The sequence below is a fragment of the Nelumbo lutea genome, chromosome 1, assembly GCF_056320005.1.
Source record: "Nelumbo lutea isolate HS-2025 chromosome 1, American lotus-T2T, whole genome shotgun sequence".
Lineage (NCBI taxonomy): Eukaryota > Viridiplantae > Streptophyta > Magnoliopsida > Proteales > Nelumbonaceae > Nelumbo > Nelumbo lutea.
In genome coordinates this window covers 136,869,065-136,882,367 of record NC_142684.1, presented here as the reverse complement: position 1 = coordinate 136,882,367, position 13,303 = coordinate 136,869,065, and the positions used below count along the sequence as shown (strand labels likewise).

At 35.5% G+C, this 13,303-nt stretch overlaps 1 protein-coding gene across 2 annotated transcripts in view; it reads left to right on the top strand.

The window, feature by feature from the left end:
- Positions 1-13,303, top strand: part of SFR6 (sensitive to freezing 6) — a 54,409-nt gene that overhangs the window by 40,096 nt on the left and 1,010 nt on the right. For both annotated transcript variants that reach the window (XM_088944595.1, XM_088944589.1), the window contains 7 exons: positions 688-770; positions 4,119-4,355; positions 5,242-5,419; positions 9,935-10,455; positions 10,685-10,861; positions 11,494-11,865; positions 12,912-13,084. In XM_088944595.1, the coding sequence (XP_088800721.1) occupies positions 688-770; positions 4,119-4,355; positions 5,242-5,419; positions 9,935-10,455; positions 10,685-10,861; positions 11,494-11,865; positions 12,912-13,055 (1,712 nt within the window). In that variant the 3' untranslated portion in view covers positions 13,056-13,084. The remainder of the gene's footprint in view (positions 1-687; positions 771-4,118; positions 4,356-5,241; positions 5,420-9,934; positions 10,456-10,684; positions 10,862-11,493; positions 11,866-12,911; positions 13,085-13,303) is intronic.

Here is a 13,303-nt window from a genome sequence, read left to right as displayed (position 1 = left end):
TCTATTAGAGCTTTATATCTTATGATGCAAACAACATCTTTTCAAGATATAAGGGGTAAGTTTACTTGACCATGCTATTTTAAAGAAGTGAATTGCATGTAATCCAAAGTCTATCATGTGAGTGCATGGCTGTGTGTGGATATATATTGGTACATAACTGGATCTGCAGCATTTTTTCAATTATTTCCAGATTGTGAACTCATTGGCCATTCTGGCACTTGTTTGCCATGCCTTTGGTGTAATTTTCCTTGGAAGGCATTTTATATTGATTGTTATTTTAATGGTGCTATTTCTAAAGACTATCTTATCTCCTTCTTGGTAGTTACTTGAGTTCAGTTCTTTTTTTGCATGTCTGTTGAGAGAGGTTAGAGGTAGGTTTCATGTGCATGTTCACATGCATGTTGTTCTGTTGATCTATGAACTTGTATTTGTAGCTGTGGGTGCTTGTGTCTTGTGCTTCTATGTGTTTGTGTGGTGTTAAGGCTAGGATGATATGTGCCATGTGCATATGTGAAAGCATGTAATTTTTAAAGCTGACCTGGTGACCTGGTCTGAGTTATTAGGGTAGTCTCATTTTTGTGACTGCTGTTAGTGTTTTGTTTATGTGCCACCGTGTAACGTCTGGTTCAATTACATTCTTAAAACATTGTGGGCCCATTTTGTTAACTCATTTTCATTTTGTTTCAGTCTCACTAAACAGTGTCATTGCGGTATTGGATGCGGATTTTCATTTTCTTCCATCTACTCAGCATAGACAACAACATGGCCCTGTATTTTTCTACTGCCTTTTTCTTCCTGTTCCAGTTGAAAGAGATTTATTTATTTATTTTTGTGTATATGTGTGTGCACGGGCATGTGTTTCATTTTTGTAAAGGGTGCCATTATTTTAACAGGAGTGAATCTACTTGTAAAAAACACTGCTAGGGCAGGCACATCAAAGGCTTGTTTCACCTGTCCATAAGACCATAACACTTTGGCAAGATATATATGCACATTGATTTTTGAAATGGTGAAACAGGAATCATGTAATTGATCCCATATAGTTGGGATGAGGCTTCAATGATGATGATTTGTAAAAACTCTCAAGAGTGTAGGACAGGTGGGGCAAACCTATGATGTGCCTAGCATTTATTATTACTAGCAGATAAGGACTCTATTTGAATGTGCTTGAATGGGGCATCTACAGATGCTTGTTTCAACAGATTTTCTTCTGTGGTCCCCCCCTCCTTTTTTTATTTTATTTTATTTCTAAGCATGTTTTTCAGAATATCCTCATTTTTTACTCTTTGGTGTTTTCACTAGTGCTAATCAAGTATGAGCATCCCATATAAGGAATCTCATTTTCTTTAGCTTCAAGAGGCTTATTTGCAAAGGATGCTTGGGGATTGTTTAATTTAAAAAGTTATCAACTTTTTGGATCATTAACAGATCCAAGAGAATTTTATTAATTATGAAAGGATCAGTAAATTACATCAAGTCTCCTTAATTTGAGACCACTCTATTTTTGAGTCTTCAGTTCCCTTTTTCTTTTTTACATTTCCTTATCCCTCAGTTTACCCTCTTAGGTGGATTCATGTACATCTTAACCTGATCCACAACCCTCCTTGCTAGAGAATCAACATATTTTCCACTCTACTAATAATAAACCATTCAAATGGAGGAGTTCAAATTACAGCCCAAAAATCTTGCTTCTCTAAAACAAGTCTGAACTCCCAAGGGTTATTGTTACACCCATCATTGATCAAATCGCCATCTGTGAATCTCCTCCTTCCACCTCTAACCTAGATGATAGTAAGTTTGAAGAGCTGGAAGCATGCTCTATGATACCCGGATATCTGAATACACCTAACGTACCAGTATGGATGTGATACTGGATACTGCATGGGTAGTTTTAGATATTCTTTATAGCATTAACACTTATAAAACATGTGAAGTAGTATGTTTTGACAAATTATACATAAAAATATCTTCACATGTTTGAATATTTATAAAAAAATCTTCACATGCTAGAAATTTATTAAATTTGGTCCTGAGAAGTGGCATTTAGCTTCAAAAACTAGGTATAAATACATGATGTTAGCATATAACATTGGATACCTGTACCTGTATCTGTGTCCAGAGTTTTATAGGAGCTGAAGAGTTGTATCCCTATATCCCATAATGGGGTTTCCCACTCTAATAGATCCACAATGCTCTGATAAGATCATCTGTTCTTGGTTCAGCTTCAGGAATCTCAATCAATGGTGCTATCACCTTGATGAAATTTAACAGTTCCTTCCATCATCTTGTGGTTATTTTATGATATTTTAGGAAAATCATTTTTTAATGGTTAAATAAAATAAAAATGGCCCACTTCGGAAATTTGGAAAAAAAACTTAAAAAGCGGAAGGTTCAAAGTACCAATGCACATCTTCCACCGTATTAGGGATTTTGAACCTTGTTCTATCCTACTGCAATCTAGTCAAGCCGCTGACAATAGGGTTGAGATCCCTGGAATGAACTTACTGATGATATATGCTTCGAATTTTGGTTGAATAGTTTTTTGCTTTAAAGGTTCAGTTAACTTACTGTCTTGTATGTGTGTCTGTGCCTTGGAAGTTGAAAAAACAATGTTTAGAAGCGGACCAGGCATCAACCCGTAAAAGGGAGAGGTTCAACCAGGATCGAACCGTGATGATGTAATATAAGAAAAAAATTCAAAAAAAAAAAGCAAAAACAAAAAAAAACTAAACATGAAGGAAAATAATGCAAAATACAAATAACAATTCAATTTTAGCAATCACAAAGGCATTCAAGAATCTTAATTCAAAACTTAATAAATTATAATGCATACAATCGATTTTAATTCAACAATTTTAGAACATGCATGTGATAAATTTTAAAAGTTGCATTTGCCTACAGACAATTTAAAAATTTTAAATTCAACAAACAATTACAAGTTTTAAAAGCTGTATAGTGCATACAAATAATTGTAAATGCATTTCAGTAATCTACAAACAATTTTCAATTTATTTACAAACAATTATAAATTTTGAAAGCTGCAGGGTACATACAAATAATTTTTAAATGGCATTCTAGCATTCTACAAACAATTTGCAATTTTTTTACAAGCAATTATACGTTTTAGAAGCTGTATGATTCATACAAATAATTTTTGATGGGTGGAAAAATAAAAAATAAGGTTGCAGCCGCTAACCTCATTGAGATGTCCAACCCAAGGTATGAAGGTAGCCACCACGAATTGAAATTAACCAATGATTAAACAGGAATGACCAATGATTAAAAGCTATAAAGATGCAATGATCAATAATTAAACAGGGGATTGAATGCCGGGAGGAGGAAAGATGAGCAGCAACATAGGGACAGTGAGAAGGGTGATGGCTAACCTGGTGGTGTGGCGAGTGGTGGCTGTGGCTGTGGCCTGGCAGCTATGGGCAGTGGTTGTGCCACTGTTGCATGGTTTGAACGGAAGGAGATGAGATGAAAAGGGGAAATTGAGGGTTTTGGGGCTTTTAGAACGAGGAGGCATCCAATCCCATTTTATTTTTTTTTGTCTTTTTGCCTTTAAAGGCAGGAAAAAAGGCAATGGAAAAAACTGGCCAGTTATGCAAAACTGTGATTGGGTCACCAGTTCATAGGTCAGATGGGTCGGGTGGGTGGTTTTATGCGGTTTTAGGGGTATGACTGGACCGGCCATGTGCCCAGGCATGGTTCAACTGGTTTGACTGGCTTGCCTGGTCTGGTTTTCTAAACATTGGAAAAAAAACACTTTCAAGAGTAGGACTAAAAAAGGATATGCAATGCAAAGGAGAAATATACAATGAAGTAACGTGTGAATTGTGGAATGCTTGCATTAGAACTTCATGTCTGGACTTTATGGAACATTTCCATTTTCATACTTGTTTGACCTGTTGCTGAGGTTAGTTATATTGTATACTTCAAATTGTGATGCATTTGTCCTCCTATCTTATTTGATATCTAGATTAGAACTTCATCCTAGCTGGCCCCATATAGCTGGGACATGACTTAAATGATGGTGATAATGATTGGAACTTCATCCTATGATGCAACCAGTGTTGTGAATTCTGAAATTGAATCTGTTTTGTGGTTTCATGCAGAGCCTAGATAGGATAAAGTGCAGGCTGCTGGAAGGTACAAATGCTCAGGAGGTTAGGGCTCTAGTTTTAGATATGCAAGCAAGGTTACTGCTCGACATGCTAGGAAAAGGAATTGAATCAGCTCTAATAAATCCTGCGAATTTAGTAAGTGAGCCTTGGCAGGCTTCTGGGGAGATGTTATCTGGAATAGACCCAGATGCAATGACTGTTGAACCAGCACTAGTCTCAAGCATCCAGGTTTTACTTTGGTTCTTCCATTGCATCTTTCGTTTTTTTATCAGTAAAGATGTATTTTATTTTATCAAACTTGCTTAACAGAAATTAGTACAACTTGGTAGTGGGAGTGTCGTTCACCAACTTCAAGCCCAAAATATTACCACCAGCAATTCCAAATTACATGGGAGCCCAAAAAAGTTGTTGCCTCAGAGCCCCTTGTTTGGATAATTCCATTGCATCTTTCATTGTGTACCTATTTTCATTTCAGTTTTGAATATATGATGTATATTTGTGTTATGCTTATGGAAAAAGGGAGTAAGGTCATCTCCCCTACACAAAATTATTTAATGTTGGTATTTCTGACAGTTTATCAACTAAATGCCTGGGTTTATCAGATGGTTGTTCTTTCCTCTAATATGGTCCATTTTTTATGGACTATGTTTGTCATCTAGGATACTCTGACTACTTTTTTGATTTTCTGTTGGATGTTTCATGAGACTTGACCTATATATCCTGTGTTGCATTCTCATACCTATTCTGGATTGTTTAGGAGGATTTCCTTGGATTAGAAACTCATCAAAGCTTTTATGCAAATGCTATGCAAGAACTTCTCGAATGATGGTTGAATATGATTTTCTGGCTTAAGTTATGGTGGTAATTTTGGTGGATCTACATCCATGGGCTGGGTTTTTCAACCTAACCCAGGTTGAAACTCAAGTGCTAGGGAAGTCAAACTTGAGTCCTAGTTACACATGGTCTTGGAGGACAGTTGTGCAGCTCCATCTAGACCCATATATGGATGAAGATCCTCATCAGTCAGTGTCCTGCTTATGTTCACTCATAGTGATTGTTATTCTTTATCTATGATGTTACCCCAAGGTTAAAAGTCATCTTAAATATATTGCAGGCATATGTTGATGCAGTGCTTGATCTTGCGTCACACTTCATCACACGCTTGCGCCGTTATGCAAGTTTCTGCCGTACATTGGCCAGTCATGCTGTTGGAGCGACTTCTAGCACAGGCAGCAGTAGAAATATGGTTACAAGTCCTACCCATAGCTCATCATCTTCTGTAACCAGTCAGGGTAAGTATAGGCCTTCTCCCACTTATATTCAATTAGCAGGGACTCGTGCGTTGCACAGGATTTGTCAAGGAAAAGTGAAACAATGGAAACCAATTTTTTAAAAACCGACCCGAAGGTCGAGCCATTTTTGCCTCCAGGTTGCGGGTCACCGGTTTGGTTCAGACCGTGCCACGTCATTGCATATATATATTAAGTATATATTTTTATATACATATATATATATATATATATATATTAGTGTGTGTGTGTGTGTGTGTGTAAATATATATTTTAGCAATAAATAATGTATAAATATGTTTTAGTTATGTTATATGTATTATTTTATATTTAATTTATGTTTTTAATTCAGTTCTTAATTTTTTAATTATAAAAACTTTTAAAAATTACGATTTGAGGCCAATAAAAGGGTTTTTTTTTTCCGCAAAAATAGTGGGGTAAGGTGCCTACGGCTCCTTGGAACGCATAGATCTCGAAAAGTTACCCAAAATTTAAAAAAACACCCCAATTGGACATCGGAGTGCAAAGTTATGGCCTTCGATTGCATGCATTGAGTGTGCATCCCGTGACCCAGTCACCGGGTCGAACGGGTCAACAGTTGAACCAGATGGGTTGAACGGTTCTTGACCAGGTTAGCAGTTTTTGACCATTTGACGAGTCTTGACTGAATCGGACCCGGAATCCTGGTCGGGCGACAGTTAAAACGGTTCAATCGGCCGGGTCAAAGATGGAAATTGATAACTATATTTATAATTTTAGTAATTTGTTATAAAAATAATTTAAATATTTAGATCAATTATATTTGTAATTTTTAATAGAAAATAATAAATTATTGCTAACTACTCGATAAATAATTATTTTTTTATTTTATCTGTTAGTGTTTTATTTTATTTATTTTACTTTATTATTCATTAAATGTTATAATTAAATTAATCTGTAGATTAACTTCTTTAGTCATAATTAAACTAATCTAAGTCCAAGCTCAAGGTTTGAGATTGTGAAACAAATCCTTGTCCCCATCCTTGGTTGGGTATCATTATCAATCCTCATCCTTGCCAAGGCAATATACATCCTCAGCCCCATCGGGTCGGGGAAGCTGTGTACCTGATGGGATGGGGAACATTGCCATCCTTATTCGCATTCGAATTCTATTAATTGGTTATTTGTCATAAAATTGTAATTCAAAACCTAATAAATAAAATTAAATTTTAGCAGTTTTTTTATCTAGCAACTATTAAAAATTAAGAAATTCATAAAAATTAGTAATTCATAAAATAATAATAAAAAATTATTAAAAATAATAAAATAAACCACTTGCGTTCCATTTAAAAACTATAAAATTTAATTAAAATATTAAAACTAATAAAGACCTAATTATAAATGTCTAAAGACTCCTACTTGGGGATGATCATTTATAACTTGGTCTAAACCTGGCTAAATCGACAAATTTTCAGGCTAAAGCAACTATTTTCTTCTAAGCTAGGTCTAGCTTAGACTTACACCAACCCCACACAATATAGACAGTAAATGGTTTGGATTCAGATTTGAACCAACTGCATCTGCATCTGCATCTACATTTATTTTTTTGATAAATTATTTATATACATATATACTTTAAAAATAATTGGTTTTTTAAAACTTCTTTAATTTTTTGTCATTTTAAACACAATAAGATGGTTGCAAATTAAATGCGAAGATGATCCAAAACTGAACATGCTAATCAGATGCAAAATGTGGTTTTGTATCATGAGTTCTTTAGTCCATAAGGGGGGCCTAAAATACCCAAACGTCCTTACATCACCCCCTCTCTCTTTAATAAATATAAGGCCCTATTTGGTTCGTAGGAATAGGGGTTTGGAATCGGAATTGGAATTGGCTATTTTGATTCCAACTCTTTGGTTGGGCGGAATTGAAATCCCATTCTCATTCCTGCTTGAATGGCATTCCCCCATTTGAGGGAATTATCATTCCCTGCCCCTCCCTTGGGAATGAAATCCCATTCCTGCTGATTCCAATTCCCATTCCCATTCCCATTCCTATCTGAACCAAATAGACTATGGGAATATGCCATTCCGATTCTAATTCCAAAGGATTTCGATTCCGATTCCGACTGCGAACCAAATGGACTCTAAATGCTCTCTTTCTCTCTTTCTCATTAATACTGTCTTTTAATTGTTTCTCTTTTGTAAAATAATTTCTCTTTAATATTATAATATCTTGGTAATAGTGCGCAACTTTAAATATTAATGGTATACAATTTTGTTAATGACAATAATTATTATTTTATATTTTTAAAACAAAAGAAAATAAGAAAAATACGAAAAAGGAGAAAATAGATAAATACCTATTCTGATTTTTCTAAATACAAATATAATTATTATTTTATTATTTTTATAAATTTTTACTTTTTATTATTAATTTTAATTATCCTATTAATATTAATTATACTAATTTTTATAAATGATCATCCCTAAGTACAAATTAATACTAATTTTTATTAATTCCTTAACTTTTAATAGTTGCTAGATAAAAACTTGCTAAATTTTGATCTTTGTATTAACTTTAGTAATTTTTATTAATTATAGTTATTAAGTTTAGAGTTATATATAAATTATTATTATTATTATTATTATTATTATTATTATTGTATGTCGTGTATCACACATTACGGGTTTCTAGATAGACCCATTTAGCTTGTCTTCTTTGTATAAGTGATAAAACGGGTTCTACATTTTAAATTTGCATTAGTTTGTTATTTTTATATCATTTTTAATGGGTCTTCTATTTTTTACAAGTCTCTTGTGTAGTATGGGCACTATGCACAATAAAGGTCTCAATTCATAAAAATTATTTATTTAACAATATTATTAATTAATTAATAAAAAATATATTAATACAAAGTTATCTAATAAAATAAAAAAGAATAAACAAAACAAAATACAACATTAAAACATGGTTTCTATTTGCAATATATTAAATCCATATTTAAATCATAATATTATTAAAACTATCAATTAATATTTTTTGTATTTAAATTTCTTATTTTTATTAGTGTTTATAAAGTTTCATTTTTATTAGTGTTTTTGATTTTTACCAAGTTTTGTTAATATTTGTTAGTTTTAAGTGGAGATTTAGTGGATTTTTAAATTAATAATTTTTGAAACAATATTTTTTATTTTTGTTGCTTTATATTTGATTGTTTAACCTCAACGTATTTATATTATTTGACTTATTAATATTTGACTTTATTATGTTGTATTACTCTCTCTCTCTCTCTCTCTCTCTCTCTCTCTCTCTTAAATGCCTTTTTAAATGTAATAATAACATGCATTAAAATATGATGCCTTGGAAAACCCAAAGGTCTCTCTCTCTCTCTTTTTCTCTCTAATAGTGTGCAGATTTATTAATCTAATCAAAATAGGTAATGATTACTTTTTATATTTTTAAAACAAAAGAAAATAGGAAAAAATGCAAAAAATGGAGAAATAGATAAATAGCTTCTCTCAAAGGAGAGACATGTTGGCATGGACTGTCCAATTTGATAATATATATATATTAGAGTGCATGATCTTGTGATCTATTTGAACTTACTCTTCTTTATATGCTGTGATTTAGGAAGAAAAAGCCAGTCAAATACTAAAATTTCATTCTAGAAGGCTGAAATGCTTTGCCATCCCCGACCCACCACACCCCACCAAGAAAGAAAAGAAAAGAATAAAAGAAACACCATACAAAGGATAAAGAATTGAGACTGGACAACTGAATTGATGGTGGTAACTTGTAACATGTGTCAGCATCACAATCTTTCTTAATCCTTTATCTAGCAAAAACCGGTTCTTATTTTCCCTTGCATTAACAATGGAAACTTTAAATAAACATGAAATACTAAAATATTGAGGCATGTTTTGTGGCAATTCTTGCCATTTTGGACCCATTTCGAAGGTGTGAGATGAATGCTTCTGTATGGCATTACTCAATGCTTGTTTTTCCTTCCATTGAAAATGATTAATAGAAATAACATGAAATGATTGCCATTTTGGACCCATTTTAGAGGTGTGGGATGCTTGCTTCAGTTCAGCTTACATACTTGTGTCAAATGATTCATGCTGAGTTCAATTGGGTGGGCTTCTAACCAGGAGGTGGGACCTTGGAGATTGGATCATTTTGATAAATGAAATTTGTGTTCTCTCCTCTCTTCTTTCTTGCTCCTTCAGATGGATTCCTAGAGAGGTTAATGCTATGGCTGATTCCTTAGATAAATCAGGGGTGGATGGGGGCCTTTTTGTATAGTGCTATCATTTTGCCATTGTAATTTCTGTTTTGTAGCTTCTTGGTTTTGTACATCACCCCCCACCCCCTCCTTGCCTTGATGAGTTCAATGAAAGTTACCCTTTCTCAAAAACTCATGCTACTTTCTTTTGAATCTTCCTTTACACACATGGAATGAATACAAATTTTATACGACAATGATTTATTTTTTGAATAAATATGACATTGATTCTGTTATCATGTTTCCAGGAGGTCAAAGTGGAACAAGTTCCACTGGAAACTCCCAGATGCAAGCTTGGATGCAAGGTGCTATTGCTAAAATTAGTAGCAGTAGTGATGGAGTTTATTATTCAACACCAAACCCTATGAGTGGTCCAGCTCCCTTTATGCCAATTAGTATCAATACAGGAACTTTTCCAGGAACTCCTGCTGTCAGGCTCATTGGGGATTGCCATTTTCTTCATAGATTATGCCAACTTCTGCTTTTTTGCTTTTTCTTTCGGCGAAAGCAGATGCCTCGTTATATAGGGGGTGCACAGAGAAACACTGATTCAAATATGCAAAAGCCTCAGCCTGTCGCCCCTGGAAAGGTGGAGGAAGTAAACTCTGTGCCAGCAAGACCAGCACCAGGGATGACCAGGTCAGAGGATGTCCAGGGAGCTCGGACTGGGCAGCCTGTTTCTGGAGCAAAAGGGGTTGAAGAAGGTCCAGTTAGCCGGTCAGTCAGAGTAGGTTCTGGAAATGCTGGTCAAGGGTACACTTTTGATGAGGTAAGTTAATGATCTTTCCCATCCACTTTTCCCTCATTTTTGTTTAGATGCAGAATGTAAAGAAAAGTGTCATTGCCTATGTGTTGCCGTTTTATGTTTTTCTTATTTGCTTGAGTAATACTCGTGATTTTTTATTTCTAAAATCTTAGTTTGGCATTTATTGTCTGTAGGAAACCACAAAATTACTTAAAGACTTGGAGATAACTTCATTAATATTAATATCATGCAGGTTAAGGTTCTTTTCCTCATCCTAATGGATCTCTGTAGAAGAACAGCAGGTTTGGCACATCCATTGCCAGTTTCTCAGGTTGGAGGAAGCAATATCCAGATCCGCTTGCACTATATTGATGGGAACTACACCGTTCTACCTGAGGTCGTAGAAGCATCCCTTGGTCCACATATGCAGGTATTTATATTTTTTTGATGAATGTGGTATTTATATTTATTACTAGCTTTGCTCAGAAACTAACAAAGTTGGAAGAGATAAATAAAAGGTCACCTATGAGTTTGACAAGTGTTATGAATGAATTGCTGTAAAGGAATGGAGATGTTCCTTTTCTGTATTTTATACTGTCACATGCAGCAGGGTGTTTTGTTCACCATGTGATGGATCTTACTGATGTTTTTGAAGGCACTGTTTGTTATCAGTTGGTGATGCTACCATGAAATCTATGTCCGATATAACACAAGTTCCAAACATGAGTGGAAGCTTGGGTTCATGCCCACTTGTATGGGCATTAGGCAGCATAACCCAAGTTTTATTTTAGGCCCCCATGAAGCAATTCAGGATTAAATTTCAATTGTGTCAGGCTGGGCCTTGGGTTTTGTGCTTCTTAAAAATTTAACAAATTCCAACTCAGTATACCTCTTTAAGGGCAGCCTAGTACAGAGGTATTCCTCACTATACCTCTTTCCTGTTTTAAAGTTGAACTCTTTTTAACTGATGCAGCCTCCTGGTCCCATGCATCACTTTTCTTTTTATATTTATTTATTTATTTATTTATTTGTTCATACTTCTCTGATGTGCTTACAATGCAGAATATGCCACGTCCTAGAGGTGCGGATGCTGCTGGTTTGCTACTTCGTGAGTTGGAACTCCATCCTCCAGCTGAAGAGTGGCATAGACGTAATATGTTTGGTGGCCCCTGGTCTGATCCTGAAGGTGCTATAGATGATAACTCCAAACTGAGCAATTCTTTTGGCCCATTTGAGTTTAATTCCTCTGAAGATTACAATAGTTATTATGGAGACCTTGGCCTCTGGCCAAGGAAGCGCAGGATATCTGAGAGGGATGCGGCTTTTGGCTTGAAAACTTCAGTGGGCTTGGGAGCATATTTTGGTATCATGGGATCTCGAAGAGATGTTGTCACTGGTGTGTGGAAAACAGGTCTTGAAGGGGTTTGGTACAAGGTTTGATGCTAACCTCTGTTTCCTGTGCTTATAATTTTTCTTGCCATTATTATCAATAGATCACCGAGGACAATTAACGGATGTGAGAAAGTCTCATATTAAGGCTGTGGAGGGTATTGAAATTAATCATACATTGGGTTCCATGCTCCCATCTACATGATTTTCTTGGTGGAAAGTCATCCCATTATGCTGGTTATGGACCATAGGTTTATTTGATGCTTTTAACAAACAGAAAGGTGGTGAGCTGAGATGCTTAGGAATAGCAGTTCTTTTTCTTTCTTTTGCCTGAAACTTTTGGGGCCCCATTTGTTTTCTCTAAACCATTCACCTGGGTAAATGCACTTGGCAGTGTTCTTTTGATCGAAAAGTGCTACCCAGGTTAGTGTTCTTTTGACCATTTGTACCCATAGAATGCAATTATTAGAAGGGGCAATTTTGTCCCATAATGTTTTTTGGCAACCGGCAACTTTTCCCCAGGCGAGAAAGTTACCCACCTGGGAGATGGGTTTCACTTAAGTAATACATAGGGAAAAGCAATATACAGTGGGACCCTCAGTTTACTGAAAAAGCGAACATGGGATTATTGGTCAATGGGAACCACCGACCAACCTTCCCCTTCCATTGACTGAAAAATGAATATGGAATGCTACTGTATGCATTTACTTCAAGTTCAGATTTCCTCCTCACAGCATCGGTCCTCACACACCTCACTGCCCTTGCTAGTACATCCGGAACATCTTGGATGTTTTTATTCATGGGGAGATGTTCCCAATGCACAGCTGCAGATCTCAGAATGCCGGCTCCTAATCTGTGTGTGTGTGGTGGGGTGCATTTGAATTGTTGCTTTTGTGAGAGACCTCTCTCATTAGACCATACAAACCAAAACCGAACGCTTGCAAATCTTGGATGATATGAATCATGCACTTAGAGATCTGTATTCCACATGAAATGTTATAGCATTATTTTTTTTTCTATTATTCTTTCCCCCTTTATGCTATTGCTAGGTGTAATTTTTTTGGTGTGGATTCTTTTGTGACTTAATGCAGTGCATAAGATGTTTACGGCAAACTTCTGCATTTGCTTCACCTGGAAGTGCTAGTCCTAATCAAAATGACCGAGAGGCATGGTGGATAAGCCGCTGGTGTTATGGTTGCCCAATGTGCGGTGGATCATGGGTTCGAGTTGTATAGGAAGTTGGATGCAGTGTTTCAGCTATCAGGTGGGTATATAAATCAAAGACCTTTTCTTCAGCTTCTGAGTTGAGTTAAAAAGGTTAATGTTTTTATAGACCATAAATATGGCAAATAGTGGCGTAGCATCATGCCCTAGGGCTATGGAATAGATGCAAGCAAGGTTCAAAGTATCGTAGGTCGATACGTGTTGTTCTGGCACCCCACCGATATGCCCCTACAGTGGGTGTATCGGTGGTCTGACCGGT